The sequence below is a fragment of the Camelus ferus genome, chromosome 7 (assembly GCF_009834535.1).
Source record: "Camelus ferus isolate YT-003-E chromosome 7, BCGSAC_Cfer_1.0, whole genome shotgun sequence".
Classification (NCBI taxonomy): Eukaryota; Metazoa; Chordata; class Mammalia; order Artiodactyla; family Camelidae; genus Camelus; species Camelus ferus.
This window is the reverse complement of record NC_045702.1, coordinates 15,625,566-15,638,869: the sequence shown is the minus strand read 5'-3', so window position 1 is coordinate 15,638,869 and position 13,304 is coordinate 15,625,566. Positions and strand designations below refer to the sequence as shown.

The window sequence follows — 13,304 nt, the reverse complement described above, 5'->3', positions numbered from 1 at the left end:
TTTATGTTTTCCTTTCTCTGTACAGAAACCGAAAGTTCATAGACATTCAAATTTATCAATATTTTCCTTTATAATTTCTGGGTTCTGCAGTTAGAATGATGAGAATACATAGCTCTTTTCTTTCAGTCCTTCTCTGGCCTTGTCTTTTTTGGGGGAAAGGGTGCATAATAAACTTTCTATTGGAAAATAACATACATATAAAAGTGCCGGATCATAAGTGTACAGCTTGATCGTTTTCACCAGGTGGAATGCATCCCAGATTCTGACCGAGAAATCCCTGACGTGCCGTCTTGCAGGCCATCGTAGTATGGAAGTGTGAGGTCTGATGCAGGAAGCAGCCGTATGATTTCCTAAATGGCAGGCCAGTTGTCCCTGAACTATTTATTGAATAACCTCTTTTTCACTCTTGGATTAGAAATGTCTGCTTATATTCCCATAATTACCCGGTCTATTTCTAGCCTTGCTATTTTAGTCCATTGATCTGTCTGATTTCGTCACTGTCATATTCTTTGTTAGTCAGATAGGGTTTATATACATTTTTCAAAACCCCACCTCATTGCTACTCTTTCTCAGGTAAGTTTTAGAATCATATAGTTGCAATGTGCTTCCCTTGTCTGCCCAAATCCTATTAAGATTTTAATTGTTAATTTGTTAAATGTATCAGTTAGCATAGGAAAAATTGGCTTCTTTTTTCTCAGTGCTGTCTTCCCATGTAAAGAATGAGGTTTTTCTCTCCATTTGTTCAATGTTCCTTCTCTGCTCTTTGCTGGATTTTATTTTCTTCAAATAGGTCCTGTACATCTTGTTAAGTTTATTCTTAGGCATTTTAAGGCTTTTATTTCAAATATATTGTTTTCTTTCATTATAACTTCCAATCTAACATTCTAACTAGTTATTTGTATTGAGAGAGGCTATTCAGTTTTTGGTCTGTTGATTTTCATACAGCCGCCTTACTGAGCTCATTCTTATGGTGATGGGTTTTCATTTGAGACTTGAGTTTTTCAGATTTATAATTGTATCTGTTCTGTGATTTCCCTCTGTCTGCCCATGTCCTTTGGGTCCACATTTTAACATTAAGATTCCATAGCTTACAAACTGTAAAGTGAACTCCACTGAGTCTCTTTCCTCTTCTTTCCAGTCAAACTACTTAGTTAAAAAAATTTCTTTTTAATCTTGTGTCCAAGAAGTAATTAGATTTTTATTTATCCTTTTTTTTTTTTTTTTTTAAAGTGGAGGTACAGGGGATTGAACCCAGGACCTTGTGCATGCTAGACATACACTCTGCCACTGAGCTATACCCTCCTCCTTGGTCCAACTACTTAAAAGGGTTGTTTTTCTTCACGGTCCTTATTTCCTTCCCCACCACCAACCTGGCTGCCGCCATCCTAACTCCACCAAAATGCATCTTGATGAAGTCTCTGAGACCTCCCAGTCTCTAAATCCAAGCTGTTTTAACCCCTCACCTCGCGGGACCTCCCCCTCACTGTGAGTTCTGAAGGCCACACCTCCGCGCTCCGTCCCCTTCCATGGCATCCGTCACTGTGCACCTTGTGGTTGCTGCCTGCATCTGCTGCTGCTCCTTCTCAGTCCCTCTATGATGCACCTTCCTCTACTCCTTTATTACTGACGATTCTTATTGCTCAATCTTAGACCCTCATCTTTTAATATTTTACTCTCCCATTTCACCCATTCATATGACTTTAATTACCAACTGTGTGCTCATGACTTCCAACTTTGTTATCTCTAGACTAGGCCTTTCTTCCAAGCTTCAGTTTCAGCACTTCTGCTGGCATGTCTCAAACTCCTCTTAAATTCACCACGTCCAAAACTAAAATGACGTTTCTCCCCAAAGCCGCCACACTTCCTCAGTCTCCACCAGTGCGGGACATCGCTGTCCAACCCGCAACTGTCCTTCTCTGTCCCCTTCTCTCTCAGCGTCATAGCTGGTGCGGGACATCGCTGTCCAACCCGCAACTGTCCTTCTCTGTCCCCTTCTCTCTCAGCGTCATAGCTGGTCCACAAACCACGTGGGTTTAACACCCTAATAGACGCCGAATCCTTAATCTTATCTCCTTTCCCACCGCCAGCACCACTCTGCTTCAAACTTCCAGCACCTTTTGTTGGACGGCTGAGTAGTGTCCTGCCTGGTCTCCTCCTGGGTGAGCCTCCTTCAGTGCATTTTCCTTACTGCATCCCAGCCAATCTCATATTGGTTTTGTGCTTAAACCCTTTATCCTCTTGACCTTGTCCTTCAAAGATCAAGACCAAAACCCTCAACATGGTTTCCAGGGCTCTAGCAGTGAGGCCCCCATCTTGCACTCCTACCTGCTTGTAAAAACTCAAATACAATGTGTAACTGAGAAAGGAAAAATTCTCTATCACCAGAGATAGCCACTATCTTTTAGTGGTTTGGAGTATATTCTTCCAGATGCTTTTTTATGCATATATTATTTGCCTCTCTTGGTGTATCTGTGTACAGTAATAGACCAGTGCTGTACACATCCATCTATATGCTTATGTGTGGATTATACGGAAAGGCTTGTATATATGTAGATATACTTACTTCCATGAATATCTACATCATTCAGTATAGCTACGTGTATGGTCACCTGCAGAAAGATGGCACTCCCCCTCACCACCACCCCCAGAAAAATTTGGGGTCAGATGTCAAGACTGATGACATGTAGACACACCAAGAAGATATGAAAGGTTTCTTGCTTAATTACCGTAGTTGAGGTCTCTGGGAGAGCGGGACAGCCCTCTCGGGCAGGAGGGAAATGGCCTGAGCGAGCAGGCAAGGGGACTGGCTGGGGTTTTTCTTGTGGTCAGGGTGAGGGTTCCTGCACTAGGGCAGGGGCTTGTGTGGTTTGACTCTCCTGCTGGCACCAAAGGAGTTTATCCAGAAATTGGGGTACAAGGGGCAGAGGGAGGGACAAGGTTCAAAGGCTGCCAGCAGTCAGCAAGCAGAGCCACACTCCTCTTCACTCTAGATGAGCACCTGTGTAGACAGGCCCGAGCTCACACACACACACACACACGTCTATCCACACGCATCTATGTATATTTACATATTGCAACTGCCTTTTCTCATTAGTAATCATTTTATGTTAGTACGTAGAGCAACCTCGTTCGTATAAGTAGGCGTGTAGACTCCCATTGCAGGGATGTGCTTGGTTAGACAGCCATCACCTGGTTGGAGGAGTTTCTACGTTCTTTCTTTCGGCTTTTATAAACAAAGGGGCACTAACATCACGCACACACCTTTGTACCTGTGCAACTGGGTTAGTCACGGAGCTCTTTTATGCTCTGAATACTGTACAAACCAAGGTCCCAGATTCTTTGAAGTGACATTCTAGTGGAGAATAGGCAAGGGACAGTTTGCTAATATGTTTGATATGATTAATGATATAAATACATGTACAACAGGGAAAGGAGAGAGTGACGGGGTGGGTCTGCTATATAGGGTGCTTAGGGAGGGCGTCTACAATATGGCAGAGACATGGGAGTGACAGTGGAGTATGTCTAAGGAAGAGCATCCTCATGTAGAAAAAGTCTATTGAATAATTTTTAGGTCAAAGGGTGTACATATTTTAAATTATGATGGATCTTATCAAGTTATTTTTCTTTAGAAAATTTACACACTCCTTGATATAACCTTATTATTAACACATTCTTAAACAAGCGTCCCTGCTTCCATCATCACCAGATCCCCTTTTAAAAAGCTTTTTCAATATGATAGACAATAAATTGTATCTTAATTTGCACTTTGATATTAGTAAGGCTGAACATCTTTTATCTGTTTATTATCCATTTGTATTTTTTTGTAAGTTGTTCATTTATGTGATTTGCTAATTTTCTACAGGCCATTATCTATTTATTTACTACACTATAGATACCTTTTCATTGCTTGTGGTTTGCCTTATGATGCTATTAAAATTTTTGGCATATAAAATTTAAAAAAATTTTGTAGTCAATTTACTAATTATTTTCACTTAAGGAGTTAGCGTTTTGTGTCACGCTTAATGGCCTTCATCACTCATTAAGCCACATCTCTCAAAATATTCCTAAAACCTTGAAAGTTCAAAGGCTTTCAATGTTTTATCTAAAACACTAAATTCTTTGATTTATTCACAATTTATGCTGAAGGCCTGAGGTAGGGATCCAGCTTTAAAAAGCAACAAAACAATGCTGGGCTGATTGTTCCAGACGATTAATCACCCTTTTGTCTGGCTCCCCTCAACTGACTCACCACGCCGCTGTTAGAATACGCCAGATTTCCAGCTCCTTGGGCCTGTTTTGTGACTAACTGTTCCAATGACCTGTTTTGGCATGGATATCACACTGCCAACGACTGGAACTCTGTTTAGTGCCTCTTAGGCTAGTAACCTCCCTCAGACTCCCTCACTCACGTTTCCAGAAGTTTCTTGATTTTTCTTAAATGTTGATGCTTTCATATTAACTTTAGAATCAATTTTTTACCCCAATCGACTCAAAACTCCTAATGGGATTTTGATCAAGAATCTGTTAGTTACTATACATTACTTTGAGAACTTTTTTTTTAAACCCTGCATTTTTCTAAGAACTAAACAGATTTATTCCATTTTTTATGTCCCTTAGTAGAGTTTTCATTTTCCTCTTATATGTCTTATATACTTGTTTACTCCTGAGTATTTTATTTTTGTTCCTACTAGGTATGTCCCACAAACCTAATATGCTGTATTTTCATGACATTCAATGCTAGTTTTTATTTTTCTTGAGACTTTGACCCATGGATTGTCTAGGAGTGTTTGGAGATTTTGCTGTTAACTTTGTTATTTCTAGGGTTGATAACCATTTTAGTCAGAGATCACATTCTATGATTTCTATTCTTTTAAATCCTTTGAGGTTCATTTTATGGCCCAGAATGAAGTCTATCCTGGTGAAGGTCATAGGGTGGAAAAGAATGTGCGTGCTGCTGTCTGCTGGGTGGGGTGTTCTGTAAAGGTCGATGAGATCTGTTGGTTGATGTGATGACGTCATAGAGTCCTATATCCCACTGAATTTCTGTCCAGTCGTTCTGTGAATTGTTGAAGTTGGGGTATTGGAGTCTCCAAATACATGTACATTTCTCCTTTTAGTTTTTACTGAAAGGATGTGATTTGAAGCTCTTTGGTGTATAAACCTTTAGGATTGTTTCTTGTTGGATTGAACGTTATGTAATACCCCTCTTCGTCCTTGGTCTGGGCTGATTTCTAGTAGAGATGACACAGATCTTTGTTTTGGTACAGCGAATCTGGAGTGGGGCCTGAAAATATGCATTTTAACAAAATTTTCATCTAAGGTTTTTTTTGGAGGGAGAGGGGGTCTGAGGAGCAGTGGAATACATACCCAGAGTGGAATTGCTGGTCATAACAGTAGTTCTATTTTTAGTTTTTTGAGAAACCTCCACACTGTTTTCCACAGTGGCTGCACTAGTTTACATTCTTACCAGCAGTATAGGAGGGTACCCTTCTCTCCACATCCTCACCAACATTTATTTGTGTTATTTTTGATGAAAGCCATTCTGATGGTGTGAGGTGATACTGCACTGTGGGTTTGATTTGCATTTCCCTGGTGATGAGTGATGCTGAGCACCTTTTCATGTGCCTGTTGGCATTCTGCATTTCCTCTTTGGCCAGATTTTTATAATTAGGTATTACTCAGAGATCTTGCTTGCAAACAATAGACATTGACTTTGGTCAACTTAGACAGAAAGGAGTTTATTGGAAGAACATCCCGTAACACTGACCTGGACTGCTAGAGTCCTGCGAGGAAGCAGAGCCCTCTATCCCTAGGAAGCAATTGCTCTCCCTGATCCCAGCTGGTGGAGCGGTTTTGTGACATAAACTCAACCCATCACGGTCTCACATAACCTCAGACTGTGAATCTGGTGCAAAGGATATGAAGTAGAGAGAGTGGAGAATTCATCCTGCTGGTGGTGAGAATTTTGGTGTCAAAATAGAAGTGGCAGCCGTGGCAGAATCCCGATACATGCCTGACTGTGCCTGGTCTCCTTTAGGTTTCTACCCGTTTTCCGAGTCTGGTTTCCCAAACTTCTGTTTGGGGAAAATTGTAACTTATTTTGGGAGGTAAAAATCAGAAAGGAATGCCTATCACTTGCCAGGTCAACTACAAAATAGTTAATGTGGTTAACATCATGTGTTCTGTTTGCCTGACAAGTGGAGTAATGTACTGTTTTAGAAGGCACGTGGGCCTCATACACAGGATGGGCTCTCAAATCTTGTGTCTTAGGGAACCTCAGTGGTGGTGACAGCACTAAGGGTCTATTGCTACATGGCAGGGATCTTTCTCTAACTTTGGACTAGTCACTTAGCTCCTACTCTAGGCTCATCTGTAAAGTGAAGAGGTTGGGCTAGACCATGTGGTTTCTAGGTGTCTCCCTAGCTGCAACATCCTGTGACTCTAGAGAGCCTTCCTTCATCCTTTCAGTTAACCATCCTTATGAGATTAGTTGACAACTTCCAAGTGCTTGGTTTTTTGCTAACTTTGGGTACAGCTCTAGGGAAACTGATGTGTGAGGTGGAGGGTGTAGACTAGCCAGTATCAGGATGAGAAGACCCAAGCTAAAGGAGATTATATAGATATAAATTGGCAGAAATCCACTGTTTAGTGTCCATTTTTTTCCACAGTAAGTTTTGATTGGTTGTGACCCATGAAGCGTCATGAATGCAGAAACATGTTATCATTTCAGAGGCTATGAGATGACATCTACTCCCCCAAAACTTCCTCCTGGTTCATCCTGGTCAGAACTGAAGAGGGAAAGTAGACTTTTGGCAGAAGTGGTACTGCATGAAAGGAGAGGGTTGGTTACAAGTTAAGCAAAGTGAATTGGTATGAAAGGGCTGGGAAAACAGGCAGATAGGGTACAGGTTTGCTCTGAAGATGCCCGAGGGGTGGGTGCAGGGAGATGTCTAACCTGGCCAGTGCATGTAGATGTCGCTCCCAGCTCGTGGGAGAGTCACACAAAATGCCTACAACAGTTTGGCCCAAATAAATACTAGATCCAGGATGTTAGGAAAGCACAATTTGCAGAACGGCTGCAAAGCACCTTCATTTATGTATCTGGTGAGGTGAGTCCTTACTTTCCCTTTGACATAAAGACCAGTTTAAAAGTGACTGGGGCACAGTAAGCTGAGTCAGTTCCTTGTGGTTTGCAGGTTCTTATGAGTGCATCATTCCTGGGGGCCCTGTGTCTCTTCTCATCTGTCTGTGTTGTGTGTGCCATTTCTGCGTTTACCCTCCCCATTGAGACCAAAGGACGGGCTCTGCAGGTAAGTGATGCAGGAATCTCTTAAGTATTTGCAACTAACACTTTTTGACCAAAGGAAATTGGTCAAACTTGGAGTATGGGAATTTAAGCAGACATGATGATGCCCAAGTCTGCGCTAACACAATGATAGATTTGTTTAGTGGGTTCCAATAGAAAAACTAGGCAGCCAGTGTTCCTGCATGTGACTTTGAGCGGCAGTTAATGCCAGTTACTTCAAAACTTTGCTTCCTGTAAAAGCTGTTGCTTGAACAGGGACTAGACTGAATGATACTGCTGACACCTCAGCTTTCTACTCTTCCCACTTTGCTGTCTGGACGTAAGCACTGCGGCAGAGCTGAAGGTGGCCAGAGGAGCAGAAAGAGCCATTTGCGTTGCCTGTAGGACCACGGGGTCTTTACCACGGGTCCAGCTACCCTTCCCCTAGTTCTGTCGGCTGCCTGTGGTAAGAGCGGGGTCAAAAACTTCAGCACTGCCCCAGCACTAAGTCAGTAGACACTGCTCACTCTGCTTCACAAAGTTCATAAGAAAGGACACCTCAAAAGTGTAAGAAGGTGTGTTTCCAGAGATGGCCTCTCCTAGCCCTCTGCCCTTGTGGTTGGTTCCATCCCACAGTATAGGTGGTGGCCCTTTGTCTCCGTGCCTTAAACACAAAGCTTGTTACCGGTATGCAAGGGTGTGTGAGTGTGTGTGCATATGGGAAGGGGGGAGAAAAGGATTGTCACATCCTTCACATGGATGAGGAAACTAAGGCAAAGGGAAGTTAAGTAACTTGCAAAAAGGAACACATTAATACACAGTGGGACTGGAATTTAAACTAGATTGCAAAATTAAGTGATGCTAAATTGTAGGCCAGTTTTCCATAGTGCTAGGATTTTTCCTTTTTGTGTATTGCTACATCTTTAAAGATAAAGAAGAAAAGAAACCTGGCTCACCACCCAGCGTGTTTTAATGGATTTCCAGTTCAAGCCATATCCACCTATGAAAACCATGCCCTATTCTGTGGACTGGGACTTGGTTTTAGCATCTTAGTGAAAGTATTTTCCATGTGTGTTCACAAGACTTATTAATATCAGTTCCTTACAACTTTAACATGTGTCTCCAATTGGATAGGCATGTAGCCCTTGATGGCTCTGCCACTCAATGGCTATGTCACCGGGCAAATCTTAAAAGGTAGGGGTGTAGGGGTGTAGGGGTGTGTGTGTGTGTGTGTGTCGCAGTGATGTGAGCACAGGTGACTGAGACAGTAAAACTTCCCTGTTTAAAACATGCCAAAAATTTAAACTTTCAACAGCACAGACAGCATCCCCAATAATTTGGATGAACCTACCTGTCAATGGTTTAAAAACTTTTGAAAGGATATTTATAATATGATTTTTTTCCCTGAATGTCTGTACTGCACTAGAATGAATTATAAAGCTACCACTGCATTGTCAGGTACACCAAGGTAAATGCTAGGATCTAAATTCCTTAAGTTTATTGAAGAACCTTCTATTACTAGTTTTTAGTGCCAGATAGCTGAATATGAATGGCAAAGACTTTTTAAAAAATTAAATGTACTGATCTATTAAATCATTTCTTGTTCCAGCAAATTAAATGAAGGCCTGCAAACCTATGTCTGTCTACTGGAGAAGAAAAATGCATCTTACAAAGAGCTGTGGCACGTTTTAAAAAAAAACCTGGTTTAATTTCTGTATGCTACTTGGTAATTATGAAACTGATGACCTATTTTTGAAAAATAAGGTGGTAATTAAGAAACTGATTACATATTTTTTAAGAAATAAGGCACATGAGAATGAAGTGGGTTAAATGTATATATATTGTAGCACAGGGAAAAGATCAATAGAGAACTCTTATAAAATATACCTAAAAGTTGGAAAGGTGTGTGGAGATGGGAAGTGGGGAAATGGCATTTATTCCTTGATATCAAGTCTGTTAGTGTTTATATATTTTCTCTGAGATGTTTGTTTTTTAAAGCTGGTAAAAAAAGAAAAAACCTTTACTGACATATAATTCACATACCCTAGATGTACCCTAAAATATTCAATTAAGTGGTTTTAGTATTTCTGAGCTTTTATTCATTCATATAAACTTTTTCTCATGAGGTTTATAGCAAAAGCTGGATTGAAATTTTGTAGCTAAGACATGAATTTGAGGTGGTATCGCTAAAATTAGCATCCTTAAATTGTGACCTCTATGTTTATTAATGCAAATTGCTTATTCATAAAATAATATACTTAATTCATTTGAGACTTGTATATAATAATCAAGAAGCTGGGGATAAACTTTTTCCCAGTCTGTTTCTACTAATTTCATTAATTGTAATTGCGTCATGGGAATCAGATTCCCCCTGTAGAATCAGCGCACAGCAAGCTTTTCTACACCATGTACTTATATGCCCTTTGTGCAACCACTTGCACGCATGACACCACACCTGTGCGCACAGGTATGCTGTGGAAGGAGAACATCCAAGCGTTTACATTTGGTCTTTTACTGCTAGTCAGGCTTATTGTGAAGACTTCTGAAACTGGGGTCCCCAAAGGCTTGATTCACCTTTCACCTCCATTCCGAAAGGAAAAGCACTGCAAGCATGAAGTATCCCTGAGCTAGCAAACTATGTGCATGAGCGGGTCACTCCTCTGTGGACCACGAACGGCTTAAGGTCAGGAACCCTTTTCTGTCAAGGGCCAGAGTTAACATCTTAGACTTGGGCTACATGTGGTCTCTGTCATAGCCCCCACCACTTCCCCACCCCCAAAATATAAAAAACATTATTAGCTCTTAGGCTGTATAAAAAAGCAGACCATAGGTTGAATTTGGCTGACAGTTTTGTTGAAATAAGTTTTTAGGTCTAAGATGGACCCACTCCTGTCTGGGGGCCACATCAGCAAACCAAAACCTTAGTAACTTCCATGTCCCTGTAATGCTCTGCTTGACCGGAAAGTGCATCCAGCCCAAACACTAAGCCAACTCTGGGCTCTACCCTTACCTCCTTGCTCCTTATTCTCTGTCCTCCTGCCTTCAGCCCCACGTTGCAGTTCTTTGGGGCCTCTGCAAATGGAGACAGCCTGCTTCATTAAGTGTCAAAGTTTGTTTGGATTACCTAAACTGTCATCTTCGATCATCTTTAACAGTCTCTGGTGATGAGGATGGGATCCAAAGCTGACTGCTAGTGGCTTTGGGACCAGACACACAGGTAAGGAGCCCACTGAACTCTTTGATTTTACTGTTGCTCTCATCAAAACCGAGAGCAAGTTGCTTTTGGATTTGAGCTCCGTTCACTTGTATACGGCTCTGATCCAAACTTTATGTAAAGGGGGGGGAAATATATATATATATGTGTATATATATATGTATATAAAAATATATAGTTCCCAGAAAAGTTCCAGGACAGCTGTACTGGGAGCCCATAAGGGGAAGCAACAGTAGGTAGTATAAAAAGCCATTAGAGTGCCCACTACTTTTATAAAGAAATCTCATCTAAGAATTAAACAGATCAATTGCTAATGGGAATCTTGAAGCCAAAACCACAAGCACTTAAGAGGTATTAGAACACTCACCACCTAAATCTAAGACTTTTGTAGCTAAGCTGTCATGGAACAGTTTAGATGTACACTGTGAAATACCAAAAAATCCCCAACCTAGCAGTACATCCCTCTCAGGTATTAATTTGCCTTCCAGAGACCTCAGGCTTATAGCTAAAGAAATGGGATCCTCAAGTTTCAAAGAACTGAGTAGTCCACTTTCTGGCACACTTGCTTATCTTATGTCTACTAATTGTGGTCCTGGAAGATACAGACATTACTGTTTATTTAAGAATTGCACTTGAAAGTAAGGGTTCCCAAATCAACAACCAGAAGGGGATACCTATTTTAACTGGGGTTCAGGCTTCAAAATTCCAAAACAACTTCATTGAAAGATTCAATGCAAAAGGCCAATGAAAAATTGAAGACACAAAACAAGTCTCTACGACTGATGTGACTCCTACAACTCCCTCTATGCTCCTTTGCCTGAGTATACTGTCTACCACTAACTGAATGGTCTTTCCACTCTAAAGAGACAAGACCGAAGACAAAGGTCCATTAAGTTAGTTTTAAAATTGCAACAGCTCCAGGGCCAGAAATTAAGACAATACCTGCCCCACCCCCCCCAACTTGAACACCCCCGTATCTGCTTTCAAAGGCGGGCTCCCATATGGGCCCTTCCAGGGCTGATGGGCCTCTAAGGGATTCTCTGATAAATTGCTACCAGTTATTTCTTTAAACAAACAGTCCAGGGGAAACTAAAAACTAATGAAATATCTTGTCAAATTCTGGTAGATACCAGAACTTACACTCTTTACTCTTAAGTCCACTCACTGGAGTCTAGAGGATGGGATCCTAGGAAAACTGGCAGAAGCCAGCCAAAGTGAGAAATCTTACCGAAGTCATCTCTTCCTGATCCCTGTAGTTCTCCGTCAAGAGACACATCTCGCGTTCTTTCCTTTCCAACTTCAGACTCTTGGGAATTTGGGTTTGGGGAACTCCTTGCTTATCGATCCTTTCTCTCCCGGGGATAGCTATTGCCCCCTTGTCTTTCGTCCTGAGAACTTGCCTTTCTGCTGCTGGCACATGCAGGTTGTTGGTTCTTGTGTACGTAGGCAGCTCAACCATCAGGCCCCCAAAATATGGTCTGATCGGAATGTGGGTCGCATCCCACTTGCAGCTAGGGGCCGACCAACTGTTGCCGACTCTCAAGCTCTTCTTTCTTTTGGCTATCTAGATCTTGGGAGGGTTGTTCAGTACTGCCAGGAATACTTACTGTTTGTCCAGGCTGAAAGGACTGTTTCTTTTTCTTTTTTTTCTTTTTTGGTAACTTTATGGTCAGAAGTTGGCTAAATTGGAAACTGATATTCAGAACCTGATAGAAACTTTTGAGGTCTTTTCTCCCCAAGCTAAAAGTGAAACTATTACCCAGAGGGGAGAAAAAAAAATCCCAAAGACAAACAACTCTAAATCTAGAACACAGGAATCTTTTGATTTCTAGCATAGTCGAAGATCTTCCTGATATAAAGCAGCAAGATGAAGACAATGTAGCTGGGTGGGGGATCAGCCCCTTGATTCTTTGAGGAATTACAAACAATTGTCCTTGTCTTACAAACTGAGTCTTTAACAGGACCGGAAAAATCCTACTTATCCTTTTTAATAATCCCAAAACCTCTGCCCTATTCAGCTCAAAAGGCTTATAGGGATTGTAAAAGTTCTAGATTTAATAACAAAAATTCTTTTTGGAGGAAGCTGCATTCCAACTCCAGGAAGGTAATTCTTGGAAAGAAAAAAAAAAAGGAAAGAAAGAAAGAAGGGGTGGCTATTGGAACTAGGTAAATGAAAAATATTAAAGTTGTTTCTAGTATTTGTGAAGACTTAAGACATCTGAGCAGGTAACCTTAATTCACTCTATCTGCCAGAAACACAATTTGGATCCAACTGTTCTTTTATAATCTAGTGGCTAAAACTTTAACACGAACTGTAAGATCTGTTCACATCCATGTGTTTATGGACGTGAGTTTCTTCTACTTCTAGATGGTATTGCAAAAATTTGTGATGAGCTCTATTTAATTGACTTAAAAACAAACAAAAGTTTATATAACTCAAGTATACTTTCAGAAATATAGAAACTAACCCAAATGTTTTTCAAGTTCATGTGACCTAGGATAATCTTTGATTAAAAAAACTTAGTTTGTTGGTTTAATTAAAATAGGCATGTCTTTAGAGTCATCAACATTAACATATTGTGGGTAAATTAAATAGGTAAATTTATAAATGAGCTTTTCAATAATAATTAAGCTTTATGTTCTGTCTACTTAAAAACTGTTTCCAAACTTTTTTTATAACTTGAAACCTTATAACTTACACTGAGATAAACTTAATGACGGCTATTTACTGAATACCTAGATCATCCCCAGGTAAGAAAACACTGAAACATTAACTACTGAACACAGGCTTCCTTTCACAGAAAA

The 13,304-nt window shown here is 40.7% G+C and overlaps 1 protein-coding gene across 7 annotated transcripts in view; it reads left to right on the top strand.

Annotated features, from left to right (window-relative positions):
• SVOPL (SVOP like) overlaps nt 1-12,666 on the top strand; it is a 65,653-nt gene extending 52,987 nt beyond the window's left edge. For all 7 annotated transcript variants that reach the window (XM_032483444.1, XM_032483443.1, XM_032483446.1 and 4 more), the window contains 2 exons: nt 7,197-7,310; nt 8,895-12,666. In XM_032483444.1, the coding sequence (XP_032339335.1) occupies nt 7,197-7,310; nt 8,895-8,906 (126 nt within the window). In that variant the 3' untranslated portion in view covers nt 8,907-12,666. The remainder of the gene's footprint in view (nt 1-7,196; nt 7,311-8,894) is intronic.
• The last annotated feature ends 638 nt before the right edge of the window (nt 12,667-13,304 follow it).